The sequence below is a fragment of the Aotus nancymaae genome, unplaced genomic scaffold (genome assembly GCF_030222135.1).
Source record: "Aotus nancymaae isolate 86718 unplaced genomic scaffold, 86718_ANA_hifiasm-v0.15.2.pri h1tg000057l, whole genome shotgun sequence".
NCBI lineage: Eukaryota > Metazoa > Chordata > Mammalia > Primates > Aotidae > Aotus > Aotus nancymaae.
Genome location: NW_026988471.1, coordinates 31,648,829 through 31,662,804, shown reverse-complemented (window position 1 = coordinate 31,662,804; position 13,976 = coordinate 31,648,829). Strand labels below are relative to the sequence as shown.

Below are 13,976 nucleotides of genomic sequence, written 5' to 3'. Positions count from 1 at the left end.
TTGCATCTCTTTCTGACCCTGCAATTCCATCCTTTAAACATTCTGACCTTTTTTCTTGATGACTAGGTGCCTCTCCTAACCACTGCAAAGCCTCTTGTATCTTTTGTAGCCTCCCTGAGTTGATGATCTAAGAATATCTCATACATTGTTTAGTTCAGTGCTCTATGCATAGCTTCGTCTGTCAGATGCCACTCTGGTGAGGATGACCCAGTATTCCAGACTATGACTTCTATAGCTCAGAACCACTGGCCAATGCTTCAGACGCCATACTGAGAGGAGGTTCTCCTCACTGGGTCTCTATCCTTTGTTCGTGGCTCTTCACTTGGGATCTTGATCCTGCTACCAGCTCCTCTGGATGCCTCCTCTGCCTCCTAGGCTCAGTCAAGCACACTGCCTTCTTGTACCACTTAGGAGATACTTACCTCAGACCTCACATGTCTTGTCAGAAGGAAAAGAATGAGGGAATGAAGCAACAGGATGCATGAGGCTTATTTAAAAAGAGAAGCATCTTTGTTATAACAGCAAGAGTACCCAGTTGCCTAAGATTCCCGGTTCAGAGCCTTAGGGGAAGATTTAGAGAGAAGACCCATGCCAACCCTACAGGAGCCTGCTAGTTAGCCACACTCTGGTCACAGTACAGAGTCTGCAGTCAGCCCTGCCTTCAGTGGAAATGCATCTAAGACAATGAGACCCACACCACTGCAGAGGGGACTTGTGCTAACTACCAACACAATCAGCTTTGGCAATCATCAGCCATTTGAGAAAAAGGAATACACATGAAAAAGAAAGGCTGAGAGGAACATATAAGACAGTTCACACCTGAGGACAGATAACTCACAGGAATAATTTTTTTAATTCTAATAAATAATGTGCAAATAAATTTAAATGAGATATTGTACCTATAAAACACAAAAGACTATTATGCAAAAGGACAATTGAAAAATACATACTGGAAATTAAAAATAATTACCAAAATAAAAAATTTTATGAATGTACTAAATATTAGGAATTGGGTTTATGGTCAAAATTAGTAACACAGGAGAAAAGGTGGAAGAAATCTCCTATAACATCAATCAAAAAGACAAAAAGCTTAGAAGAGGCACAGAAGATATATCTGGAAGGTCTCCACATAGTTCTACTAAATTTCCAAAATACAGAACTGAATTGGATAAAGAAGATTTTTAAAGAAGAAAAAAGTATAATTATTAAAGTATAATTAAATTGTTTCATCTATAGAGCCATAATTGCTTATATTTAAATAATCCAATATATACTCCAGCAAGAGAAATAATAATTATGGCAACTAACATTTATTTTATTGTTATTATTATTATTATTTTTTTGAAACGGAGTCTTACTCTATCACCAGGCTGCAGTGCAGTGGTGCAATCTCGGCTCACTGCAAACTTTGCCTCCCGGGTTCAAGCGATTCTGCCTCAGCCTCCCGAGTAGCTGGGACTACAGGTGCACACCACCATGCCCAGTTAATTTTTGTATTTTTAGTAGAGACAGGGTTTCACCATGTTGGCCAAGATAGTCTTGATCTCTTGACCTCGTGATCCACCCATCTTAGCCTTCCAAAGTGCTGGGATTACAGGCGTGAGCCATCGTGCCCAGCTCCACAACTCAACATTTATTAAGCAATTGCCACCTGAAATGCTGATTAAATATTAACTCATATAATGCTCATAAAAACTCCATTTATTCCATTATATATGTGAGGCAGCTGAGGCACAGAGGGGTTCAGTAGCTTGTCCAAGGTATAAGCAAGTATATTGTATGGCAGCGCTGCGATCAGAAACCAAGCAGTATGACTCCAGAGCCCATGGTCAAATTTAGATGCATCCAGAATTCCAAAAATAAAGAGAAAATTCTTAAAAATTTCAAAACAAGAAGAAAAGAAAGAACTTAAAACAGAACAAGAATCAGACTACCATACTTATTAGCAAACTTGGATGACAGAAGATATTAAGGTAATGAGTTCATTTAAAGTCCTGAAAAAAACGATTTTGCAACTATAATTCTATACACCCAAACTACTGAATTATGATGGAACACACTTTTCACAAAGCATTTTCTACTCACACAAATAGTTACACATCAAAGATCAATACCAAGATCAATACCAAGAACATGACCATGACCTACAGCAAAGAAGGCAAAAAAAAAAAATCAGTGGAGAATCCCCTGGACCTTCATTCTTGTGACAGCTTCCTTCAAGTAGCAAATGCTTAGACACAGAACACTGCCCTTCCTTCTCCATAAGTCCAATCGCACCATTTGGTGTATAATCAAGAATCAATACACTCACAAAATCATAATTATAATGCTTTAAGATTGGAATGAAATTTTTTTTAAAAAATCAACATAGAGGCTAGACACAGTAGCTCACACCTGTAATCCCAGCACTTTGGGAGGCTGAGGTGGGTGTATCACTTGAGGTCAGAAGTTTGAGATCAGCCTGGGCAATGTAGTAGGACCCTGTCTCAACAAAAAAATTAAAAATTAGTTGTACATGGGGGGCTGAAGCAGGAGGATCACTTGAGCCCAAGAGCTCAAGGTTGCAGTGAGCTGTGATCATGCCACTGCACTACAGCCTGGGTGACAGAGTAAGACTCTGTCCCCCAAAAAAAAAAATCTGGGCCAGGCGTAGTGGCTCACACCTCTAATCCCAACACTTTGGGAGGTCAAGGCTAGAGGATTGCTTGAGCCTAGAAATCTGAGTCCAGCTTGGGCTACATGACAAGACCCTGACTCTACAAAAAACTTAAACATTAGCCTGGCATGGTGGTAGGTATCTATGGTCCTAGCTAGTGAGGAGGCTGAGGTGGGAGGATCACTTGAGTCCAAAAGGTCAAGGCTGCACAGTGAGCCATGTTTGTACCACTGCACTCCAGCCTGGAAAACAGAGCAATACCCTGTCTCCAAAAGAAACAAAAAGCATACAGACAAAACATACATGACAAAAATTACACAACAGAATATAGAGTAACAATCCCCAACAATTGAAAAACAACATAAAAATGGAAGAAGAGATGAGAGGTACGCTGAGTTCTTCCTCAGTCATAGTGTGGAATCAACAGATTCTATCTAAAAAGTTGGCAAATCAAGAGATAGACATATTAAAAAAGTGTAAATATTTAAGGTTATAAGGGAAACCAATAGAATAATAACTAAAAAATAAATAGCTAAAAATGAACTGAGAATTGAGGAAGAATTTATATCTTTCATTTAAAATCCTTCTGAGTAAACTGAATTTTTTTATTATATGCAGTACTAAAATTTTTAATATGCAGTTTAAAAATAAAATATTAATTAAAGGACACTTTCAAAAATAGAAGATTGGTTAAATAAGTTGTAGCACTTCTATTTAAAAGAATGACATATGGCTGTTGGAATGAATGAGCTAGATTCACAAATATTGGCATGCAGAGTTGATCAAGCTGTTATGCTTAGAGGGAAAAACGTATAAAGCAATGAAGACTGGATCATCCCACTTATGTCAAAGTATATTTATGTTTACGCATAGAAAGAGGTTTAGAAGGTACAAATTGTTGAAACTGGAAGGCAAGCAAGAGGAAAAGAAAGCAGTTGTTTTTTACTTTCCACTTCTTTATTACTTATATTTTTATAACAAGTAGTATTATATGTATAATTAAAACAATTAGGAACCGTGACATAGTTTTAAAAAGCAAAACACATTTTGCTACTACTGACCATGGACTTGGTCCAGGTGTTACATCTAATTCCTGCAGAGTATGGTAATTCCACCAATATTTAAAACAAACATAAAGGACCTCTTTCTAAAATTATTCAAACACCAGTACAAGCCTCAGTGTAACAAAATACTGACAGTATATTACTGTGACTAATATTCCTCCAATCAACGGTTTCATTATGACATGCCCTTAATCAGTAATAGACATTAATGAGATAGATCATGAGGGCCATATAAAGAAAGGACTACCAACTTTAAAGAGAAATGTTTCAGCTCACACAGGAACAGTAATCTCTACAATGGTAACAATTATGGTATTTTGGGTCTTGCTCCCTCCATAATTAACCATGATAAAAATCCCCATTCCTTCAAAGCATACATACAACTACAGTATCAAGAACAGATGTTCTAAACCTGAAGGAACCGCATTATCATACTTCAAACTATACTACAAGGCCACAGAAACCAAAACAGCATGCTACTGGTACAAAAACAGACACACAGACCAATGGAACAGAATAGAGAGCCTAGGTCACACACCTACAACCATCCGATGGGAAAAGGACTTATTAAATAAACGGTGCTGGGAAAACTGGCTAACCACATGCAAAAGACTCAACCTGGACCCTTTTCTTACCGCATATACAAAAATCAACCCGAGATGGATTAAAGACTTAAATGTAAAACCAAAAACTATAAAATACCTGGAAGATAACCTAGAAAACACCATTCTGGATATAGGGAATGGCAAAGATTCCATGATAAAGATGCCAAAAGCAATTGCAATGAAAACAAAAATTGACAAATGGGACCAAATTAAATGAAACAGTTTTTCCACCACAAAACAATCAATAGAGTAAACAGACAACCTATAGAATGAGAAAATATTTGCAAATGCATCTGACAAAGGTTTGATATCCAGAATCCATAAGGAACTTAAACAAAAAACAACCCCATTAAAAAGGAGGCAAAGGATATGAACAGTCACTATTCAAAAGAAGACATATGCACAGCCAACATGCATATAAAAAATGCTTAACATCACTAATCATTAGAGAAATACAAATCAAAACCACAATGAGATACCATCTCACAACAGTCAGAATGGGTATTAAAAAAGTCACAAAATAACATACTAGAGGTTGTGGGAAAAAGGGAATACTTATATACTGCTGGTAGGAATGTAAATTAGTTCAGACATTGCAGAAAGCAGCTTGGCAATTTCTCAAAGAACTTAAATCAGAACTACGATTAGACTCAGCAATCCCATTACTATGTATATACCCAAAGGATTATAAATCATTCTACCATAAAGACACGTGTGTATGTGTTCATTACGGCACTATTCACAATAGCAAAGGCATGAACTCAACCCAAATTCCCATCAACAGTAGATTAAATAAATAAAATAGGGCAGGCCAGGCGCAGTGGCTCATGCCTGTAATCCCAACACTTTGGGAGGCTGAGGCAGGTGAATTACCTGAGGTCAGGAGTTCAAGACCAGCCTGGCCAACATGGTAAAACGCTGTCTTTACTAAAAATACAAATATTAGCCAGGCATGGTGGTATGTGCCTGTAGTCCCAGCTACTAGGGAGGCTGAGGCAGGAGAATCGCTTGAACCTGAGAGGCAGAGGTTGCAGTGAGCTGAGACTGTGCCATCACACTCCAGCCTGGGTGACAGAGAGAGACTCTGTCTTAAAAAAAAAAAAAAAAAAAGGAGAGACTTCCGTGGACATGGCTCCCAGCAGGCCAGCAGCAGAACCCGAGTACCCTAAAGGCATCTGGGCCGTGGTGCTGGGGCCTCCCAGGGCTGGTAAAGGCAACCAGGCACCCAAATTGGCCGAAAACTTCTGTGTCTGCCATTTGGCTACTGGGGACATGCTGAGGGCCATGGTGGCTTCTGGCTCAGAGCTGGGAAAAAAGCTGAAGGCAACTATGGATGCTGGGAAACTGATAAGTGATGAAATGGTAGTGGAGCTCATTGAGAAGAATTTGGAGACCGCTTCATGCAAAAATGGTTTTCTTCTGGATGGCTTCCCTCGGACTGTGAGGCAGGCAGAAATGCTTGATGACCTCATGGAGAAGAGGAAAGAGAGGCTTGATTCTATGACTGAATTCAGCATCCCAGACAATCTGCTGATCCAAAGAATCACAGGAAGGCTGATTCACCCCAAGAGTGGCCGTTCTTATCATGAGGAGTTCAACCCCCCAAAGGAGCCCATGAAAGATGACATCACTGGGGAAGCCTTGATTCATCGATCAGATGATAATGAGAAGGGCTTGAAAATCCACCTGCAAGCCTACCACACTCAAACCACCCCACTCATAGAGTGCTATAGGAAACAGGGGATCCACTCTGCCACCGATGCATCCCAGACTCCTGATGTCGTGTTCGCGTGCATCCTAGCAGCCTTCTCCAAAGCCACATCCTAGCATCAGAAGGCCAGGTGAGACTGCACCACTGCTCATCACCCTGTGGCATGATCCCTGCTCTTAGGTGCTGGGCAGAAGGGAAGGGTGGTCAGGGAGGGCGGGTGAGGGGCTCAAAAGGAATACTTGGAAGAACAGCGGTGTTACCGTAGTGAGACAGTTTCTTTTATACATAAGTAGGAGTTGTTAAAGTGTAAGGGAAAAATTAATTTTTTAAAAAACACCATGCTTGGAGGGTGGGGGTAGAAATAGAGAGATACAGTATTATTTCTAAGGAATTGGGTTCTCATTTACTCTGGACTGGTGACAATATTTTATAAAGCCAGTGCTCTAAGACCCCAGCTTTTATCTCAGAACCCTATGGGTTCCAGACCAAGAGTACAGGAAATCAAATCATTGTCCGGTCTGTCCTATAGCTTGGAACAGGGAGGCTTTGACTACTGACCCGTGACATAGTTTTAAAAAGCAAAACACATTTAAAAATGAATGCTGACCCTGGTTTCACACACTGTAAGATCAAAAAACCACCTCCACATTTGAAAGAGATATAAAGTGTCTTCATAGTGATGGTGGATCAACAAATCAAGCTTACTGGAATCAAGGGGAGGGGGAAGAGAACGGAATGGAATGGAAAGGGAGGCTGACTCCCTTCCCCTGACCTACCACTGATTCACCAGGCTACCTACTCTCATGAGTAACCTCTCCCTGCTACCCAGTACAGGCCACAATCCTATGCTCTTGCCTTCTTTTATCTGCAGTGTGTGAAGGGACCCTTTTAAATAAATGAGCAAATGTCCCAAGCTATATCATCCAAAGATTGTCCTTTCCATTCTCAAATCCTGTGACTGGGATCACTCAACAGCACTGTGATATATTATTTTCAGTGAGGTGCCTTTCTTAACTGATCAAATGCTGCCTTGTTTGGCCCTAAGTCAATAAAATATGTTAAAATTTGTAAAAAAAAAAAAAAAAAAAAAGAAAGAAAGAAAGAAAGAAAAAGAAAATGGAGTGCATATACACCATGGAATACTATACAATCATAAAAATGAACAAGAACATGTTCTTTGCAGCAACACAGTTGGAGCCAGAGGCCATTAACTTAAGCCAACTAAAACTGCAGAAAACCACATAGTGCATACTCTCACTTATAACTGGGAGCTAAATGTTGGGTACATATGGACACAAAGAAGGGAAAAACAGACACTGGGGCCTACTTGAGGGTGGAGGGTGGGGGGAGTATAAGGACTGAAAAATTACCTATTGGGTACTATGCTTATTACCTCAGTGATGAAATAATCTGTACATCAAAACCCTGAGACACACAATTTACCCACATAACAAACTTGTGCATGTACCTCCGAGCCTAAGATAAAAGTCAAAAAAAGAACAAATACTCTAAGAAGAAAAAAGTCATTTAAAAATTGTGAAATCTGACTTAAATACCACAGTTAAGAAAGTCAAACTGCAGAATAAACAGACTCCAGTGACAGAAAACTGCAGTAATCTCAAATTTCAATTCAATGCGATGTCCTCCCAGAAATTCAAGGAGGAAGCAAAATACTCCTGTTGGGCAAACATCTTCAGAGGCACAACTGCTTAGACAGAAACAGACCTTCACAACTTAAATTAACAGGTATAAGAGATAATCAAGTAATTAAAATTCATTATCAAGATTATTTCAGCAATAAACATAGAACAATCTAACATTGACCTCCAAAGACTGAAATGAGTTTGTCTAACACCAAGTGAAAGGGGCTTAATATGAAAGAAGACAATGGCAAATCTCGTTTGCACAATTTTTTTTCAAAAATGTTTTGGTTTGGACATAAATAAGATGGTCCCTTTGAATGTATGTAGTTTCCATTAATTTGCTTCACATTCAGATTATAAAATGTTTTAGCCCCTTTGTGTTGCTGTAACAGAATATTAGGATTGGGTTACCTATAATGAGCACAGATTTTATTTCTTTTTTTTTTTTTGAGACGGAGTTTCGCTCTTGTTACCCAGGCTGGAGTGCAATGGCACGATCTTGGCTCACCGCAACCTCCACCTCCTGGGTTCAGGCAATTCTCCTGCCTCAGCCTCCTGAGTAGCTGGGATTACAGGCACGCACCACCATGCCCAGCTAATTTTTGTATTTTTAGTAGAGACGGAGTTTCACCATGTTGACCAGGATGGTCTCGATCTCTTGACCTCGTGATCCACCCGCCTCGGCCTCCCAAAGTGCTGGGATTACAGGCGTGAGCCACTGCGCCCGGCCAGATTTTATTTCTTATAGTTCTGGAGATGGGGAAGTCTAAGATGGAAGGGGTTGCATCTGGAAAAGGCCTTCTTACTGCATCATCCCACGGCAGAAGCACAAGAGGCCGAGGGAGAGCAAGAGAGACAGAGGGAAGGAAGCCAAACTCACTCTTTTATCAGGAACCCAGTCCTGAAACACTGGCATTAATCCATTAATGAGGACAGAGTCCTCATGACCTAATCACCTCTTAAAGATGCCATTTCTCAATACTGTTGCATTGGGGATTAAATTCCCCACACATCAACTTTGGGGGACGCACATACCACAGTATATAAAAGAAAAGGATGTGATTTTATGATAAAATGTTGACTATAAGAATTTGAGGCTGGGCGTGGTGTCTCATGCCTGTAATCCCAACACTGTGGGAGGTGAAGGAAGGTGGATAGCTTAAGCCCAGGAGCTCTGGACCAGCCTGGGTAACGTGGTGAAACCTTCTCTCTATGAAAAATACAAAAATCAGACAGACGTGGTGGTGCACACCTGTAGCTGCAGTTATTTGGGAGGCTAAACAGGAGAATTATGTGAGCCTGGGAGGCAGAGGATGCAGTCCTGAGATCATGCTATTGCACTCCAGCCTGGGTGACAAAGTAAGACTCTGTCTCATGAAAAATAAAACTTAGGTCAGATAGGGAAGGAAAGGCTGAATAACGATAGAGAACACTATTTTATACTCCACTGGTAGAAAAGCAGGGTACAAATGATAACTGAAAAATATAATCTTATTTGATTTCAAGCAGCTTCTGAATCATAGACATTAAAATAGTTTCCATAAACATTACTTTCTTCATTGTCACTAACATCACCACTGCCTTGAACACACAATTAAAAAAAAACAAAAAACAAAAAACTCCAGCCTAAAATAATATCAGAAGACAGGATGTTTTTAACAGACTGTCCACAACTTGGAGTTTCTTCTTCTGTGGATCTTATAATCATGATTTATTTACCTTTAGGTGTAATGAAACATTTTCTTTTCAAGTTTGGTACGTTTCACTTAGAGATCCCTTCCAAATCTGCCATTCCTTAGGACTTGCCGTTGAAGCCTTCAGTGTAACTGCCTACAACTGTGTAAGTCTGTGTAATTCAGACTGTCACTAACTAGCCAAACAAACTGGGGCAAGTCACCTGACTTCATCACACCTGCATTTCCTTAACACATACTAGAACAAGATTAAACTTTTCCCTAAGGGTCCTTTCTAGCTTATTTTTCCTCAAGTCTTTTTTTTTTTTTTTTTTTTTTGAGATAGAGTCTCACTCTGTCACCTAGGCTGGAGTGCAGTGACACAATCTTGGCTCACTACAACCTCTGCCTCCTGGGTTCAAGCGATTCTCCTGCCTCAGCCTCCTGAGTAGCTGGGATAACAGGTGCCCGCCATCATGCCCCGCTAATTTTTGTATTTTTAGAAGAGACGAGGTTTCACGATGTTGGCCAGGCTGGTCTCAAACTCCTGACCTCAGGTGATTCACCCATCTCCGCACCCCAAAGTGCAGGGATTACAGGCGTGAGGCACTGTGCCCAGCCTTTTCCTCAAGTTTTAACCGTTTATCATTTTATCACTTTATACTGCCATAGAAGGGAACAGATTTTCATAGAAACTAAACAGAATTTTAAAAAAACACAACATTGTCTTAATATATACACGTAATTTTAAAATCATTTTCCTCTTATTCTTCAGGGATGCAGTAACTTCAACAAACAAAGTTATATCAAATTCTGAATCAGAGGAATTGGCAGAAGTTCAGATTATGAGCTAAATGCCTCAACATTGACAGAAACTTAGACAAATTGTACATTCATGCTGTCACATGGTCTGACTAATTTCCAAAATTTCTTGGTTGGAGAAGTAAAGAGAATTTTCTACAGTACCACCCTGTGGAGGCAGAAATAACAACTCTCCAATTCTGTTCTACAGGTAGTGAGCTATGCAACTCTCTTGATAAAGGAGCATTTGAATGGCAAAATGAACGGACCCCAAATATAGTAAGGCCGATGCAAAGGTAAAATGCCAGAGCACAGCAATTTGACTCTTCTTTTTTGTGAGACAGAGTCTCACTCTGTTGCCCAGGAGGCTGGAGTGCAGTGGCACAATCTTGGCTCATTGCAACCTCAGCCTCACAGGTTCAAGCGATTCTCCTGCCTCAGCCTCTTGAGTAGCTGAGATTATAGGTGCCCGCCACCACACCTGGCTAATCGTTTTGTATTTTTACTAGAGACAGGGTTTCACCATGTTGGCCAGTCTGGTTTCGAACTCCTGACCTCAAGTGATCCACGTGCCCCGGCCTCCCAAAGTGATAGGGTTATAGGCATCAGCCACTGTGCCTCACCTTGACTCTTCTTTTAAATTTATGTTTTCCACTCAAAACGCATGCCGTTTATTTGATATCTGAAAACATAATCTTCACAAATGCAGATTTGGGATAGAAAAGATACATACAGGCCAGGCATGGTGGCTCATGCCTGTAATCCAAGCATGGGAGGCAGATCACTTGAGGTCAGGAGTTCAAGACCAGCCTGGCCAACATGGTGAAACCCGTCTCTACTAAAAATACCAAAATTAGCTGGGTGTGGTGGCATGTGCCTGTAATCCCAACTACTCAGGAGGCTAAAGTAGGAGAATCACTTGAACCTGAGAGGCAGAGGTTGCAGTGAGTCAAGAACACACCACTGCCTTCCAGCCTGGGTGACAAAGTGAGACTGTCTCAAAAAAAAAGAAAAAGAAAAAGAAAAAGAAAAACTACATATGTATAAACACATAAAAGATTTACTTTTATACTTTTTTAGTTTAATGTGCTGCTATAAAAGAAAAATGAATGCTGACTTAGTTATTTTATATGCCAAAATTACTGAAAGAGATGGATAAAAGGCAAATTATTTCTAAGTCAACATGTCCTTCATCAGAAAGTGAATGTAGTCCAGCACTATTTCTATTAAGAAGGCCAAAACTAGCCTCGCCAACATGGTGAAACCCCAACTCTACTAAAAATATAAAAAAATAAGCCAGTGCTGTATGCCTGTTGTCCCAGTTACTTGGGAGGCTGAGATGTGAGAATCACCTGAACTCGGGAGGTAGAGGTTTCAGTGAGCCGAAATCATACCAGTGCACTCTAGTGTGGATGAGAGAGTGAGACCCCCATCTCAAAAACAAACAAAAAAAGAAGGCTGAGCTTTAACAACAACAGACACTTAAACTGCTTTCCATAATGTAAAAAAATGTATTATGTGTATTTCCTTAAATAAAGGTCTTCCTCATTATTGTCTTAACATTGAGAAGGCTGAGGAGGAGGAGCAAAAGGAGGAATTGGTCTTGCTGTCTCATGGATGGCAGAGGCAGAAGAAAACCCATATATAAGCGAACCCGTACAGTTCAAAGCAGTGTTGTTCAAGTGTCAACTGTACTATTTAATTTATTAATTGTTCTAGCTGTGACCAGTGGGCTCTCTTTAGATTAGCTTCTGTGTCCTTTTGACATGCCTTATTTCTTTTTTCTTTTCTTTCTTTCTTTTCTCTTTTGTTGAATACTACCTTACTTTCTGGCCCTACAAGATGTTCCAGGCTCATCATTTTCCCTGCTCCAGCTGCCCCAATCCTAAAACCAGGCATCTATCCAAGGAGCTCTGCTTCCTATTATTGAAGAATGATATTTAAAAAACAAAATCTGGTATTAGACATGCTTGTTGCTACTGAGGTGTAAATACTTCTAGGTCCTCTCAGTGGACAGAGCTATGGAATATATAAAACCTAAGGAATAATATCTGTATTTCCAAGAAACATCAATAGAGTGCCCTAAACTTAGTGAGGTGGCATCAGAAATATTCTTAGTTTTTGAAATTAATAAAATGTTCCTCATTCGTTTTTTTTAAACTTTGGAATAAGGGTATATTAATTAGGATATAGGCTAAACTGCTGTAACAAAGAGATCAAAAAGTACACGAGCAAGACAGAATTTTGTTTCTGCTTCATTTATGAATTCAACAGTGCTTTAGTTTGAATGTGTCCTCTAAAGGTTTATATGCTGGCAACTTGGTGCCTGATGCAACAGTGGTGGGAGGCGGGGGCTCTACACTCAGCAATGGATTAATGCTGCTACCATGGGAGTGGGTTAATTACCGTGGAAATGGCTTTGTCAAAGCAAGCTCTCTCTCGTGCATGTACTTGCTTTTGCCTTCTACCTTTCTGCCAAGGGATGACCCTCACCACATGCTGGCACCATGCTCTTGGGTTTCCCAGTCTCCATAACTATAAGAATTAAATTTCTTTTCTTTATAAATTACCCAGTCTGTGGCATCTTGTTATCACTGCAGAAAATAGACTAAAACAATGAGTGGCTCAGAACTGCTTTAAAAGGGCTTGGCCACCTTCAAAACACCTATGGTCTAAGCTGGCAGCCCAGTTTTCCTGATTTCCCAGCCAACAGGAAGGGACAAAGTGCCAGAAGAGCACACATTCCTTTTTTAGGGTATGACCCAGAGGTGGTACGTATCACTTCATCCACATCCTACTGTTCACAACTTAGTCATCTGGTCTCTCCTATCTGCAAAAGAGGACAGGAAGTCATATGCCTGGATAAAATTTAGGAGGTTCTATTACAAAAATAAAGAAGGGGGCCAGGTATAGTGGCTCACGCCTGTAATCCCAGCACTTTCGGAAGCCAAGGCAGGTGGATCACCTGAAGTCAGGAGTTCAAGACCAGCCTGGCCAATATGGCGAAACCCTATCTCTACTAAAAATACAAAATTAGCTGGGCATGGTGGCGCACATCTGTAATCCTAGCTACTCAGGAGGCTGAGACGTGAGAATTACTTGAATCAGGGAGGCAGAGGTTGCAGTGAGCCAAGATTGCACCTCTGCACTTCAGCTTGGGTGACAAGAGTGAAACTCCATCTCAAAAAAAAAGGTCGCGGGGGCTGGAGAATGAATATTGAGGTTCTAAAATTAGCATTCTCTGACAGAGAAAACCCACTTCTGCTTTTATCACAGTATTCTGTCTGTGGATTTATTTTTAATACAGTAACAAATATGCTTAATACTTATTCAAATGGGCTAAAATTTTGTCACAATAAGAAATTAAGAGTAAAGTAGGTTGGGCACAGTGACTCACACCTGTAATCCCAGAATTTTGGGAGGCCGAGGTAGGCAGATCACTTGAGGTCAGGAGTTCGAGACCAGCCTGGCCAACATGGCGAAACCCTGTCTCTACTAAAACTATAAAAATTAGCCAGGAGTGGTGGCATGCACCTATAATCCCAACTGCTTGGGAAGCTGAGGCAGGAGAATCGCTTGAACCCAGGAAGCAGAGGTTGTGGTGAGCGGAGATTGCATCACAGCACTCCAGCCTGGGTGGGTGACAGAGCAAGACTCTGTCTCAAAAAAAAAAAAAGGGTAAGGTAAATAAGTAATGATAACATAAGATTGCACCCCATCAAATAAAATAGGAATCTGTAAGTCCACAATCAAATAAATACATGGAAAAATAAATGAGAAGAGCAAGCTCTTCCTTACAGTAGAATACCAACCTGAAAATTAT

At 40.4% G+C, this 13,976-nt stretch overlaps 2 protein-coding genes across 5 annotated transcripts in view; one reads left to right on the top strand and one right to left on the bottom strand.

The window, feature by feature from the left end:
• TTC27 (tetratricopeptide repeat domain 27) overlaps window positions 1-13,976 on the bottom strand; it is a 191,180-nt gene that overhangs the window by 104,502 nt on the left and 72,702 nt on the right. The gene's annotated exons all lie outside the window — the stretch shown is intronic.
• Window positions 5,454-6,166, top strand: LOC105733134 (adenylate kinase 2, mitochondrial-like). Of its 2 annotated transcripts, XM_064364272.1 has the most exons (2): window positions 5,454-5,782; window positions 5,875-6,003. In XM_064364272.1, the coding sequence occupies exons 1-2, from the start codon at window positions 5,454-5,456 to the stop codon at window positions 5,912-5,914; spliced, it is 369 nt and encodes a 122-aa protein (XP_064220342.1). In that variant the 3' UTR covers window positions 5,915-6,003. The 2 variants fall into 2 exon arrangements, with proteins under 2 accessions (XP_064220342.1, XP_064220341.1); XM_064364271.1 differs by having other exon boundaries at window positions 5,454-6,166.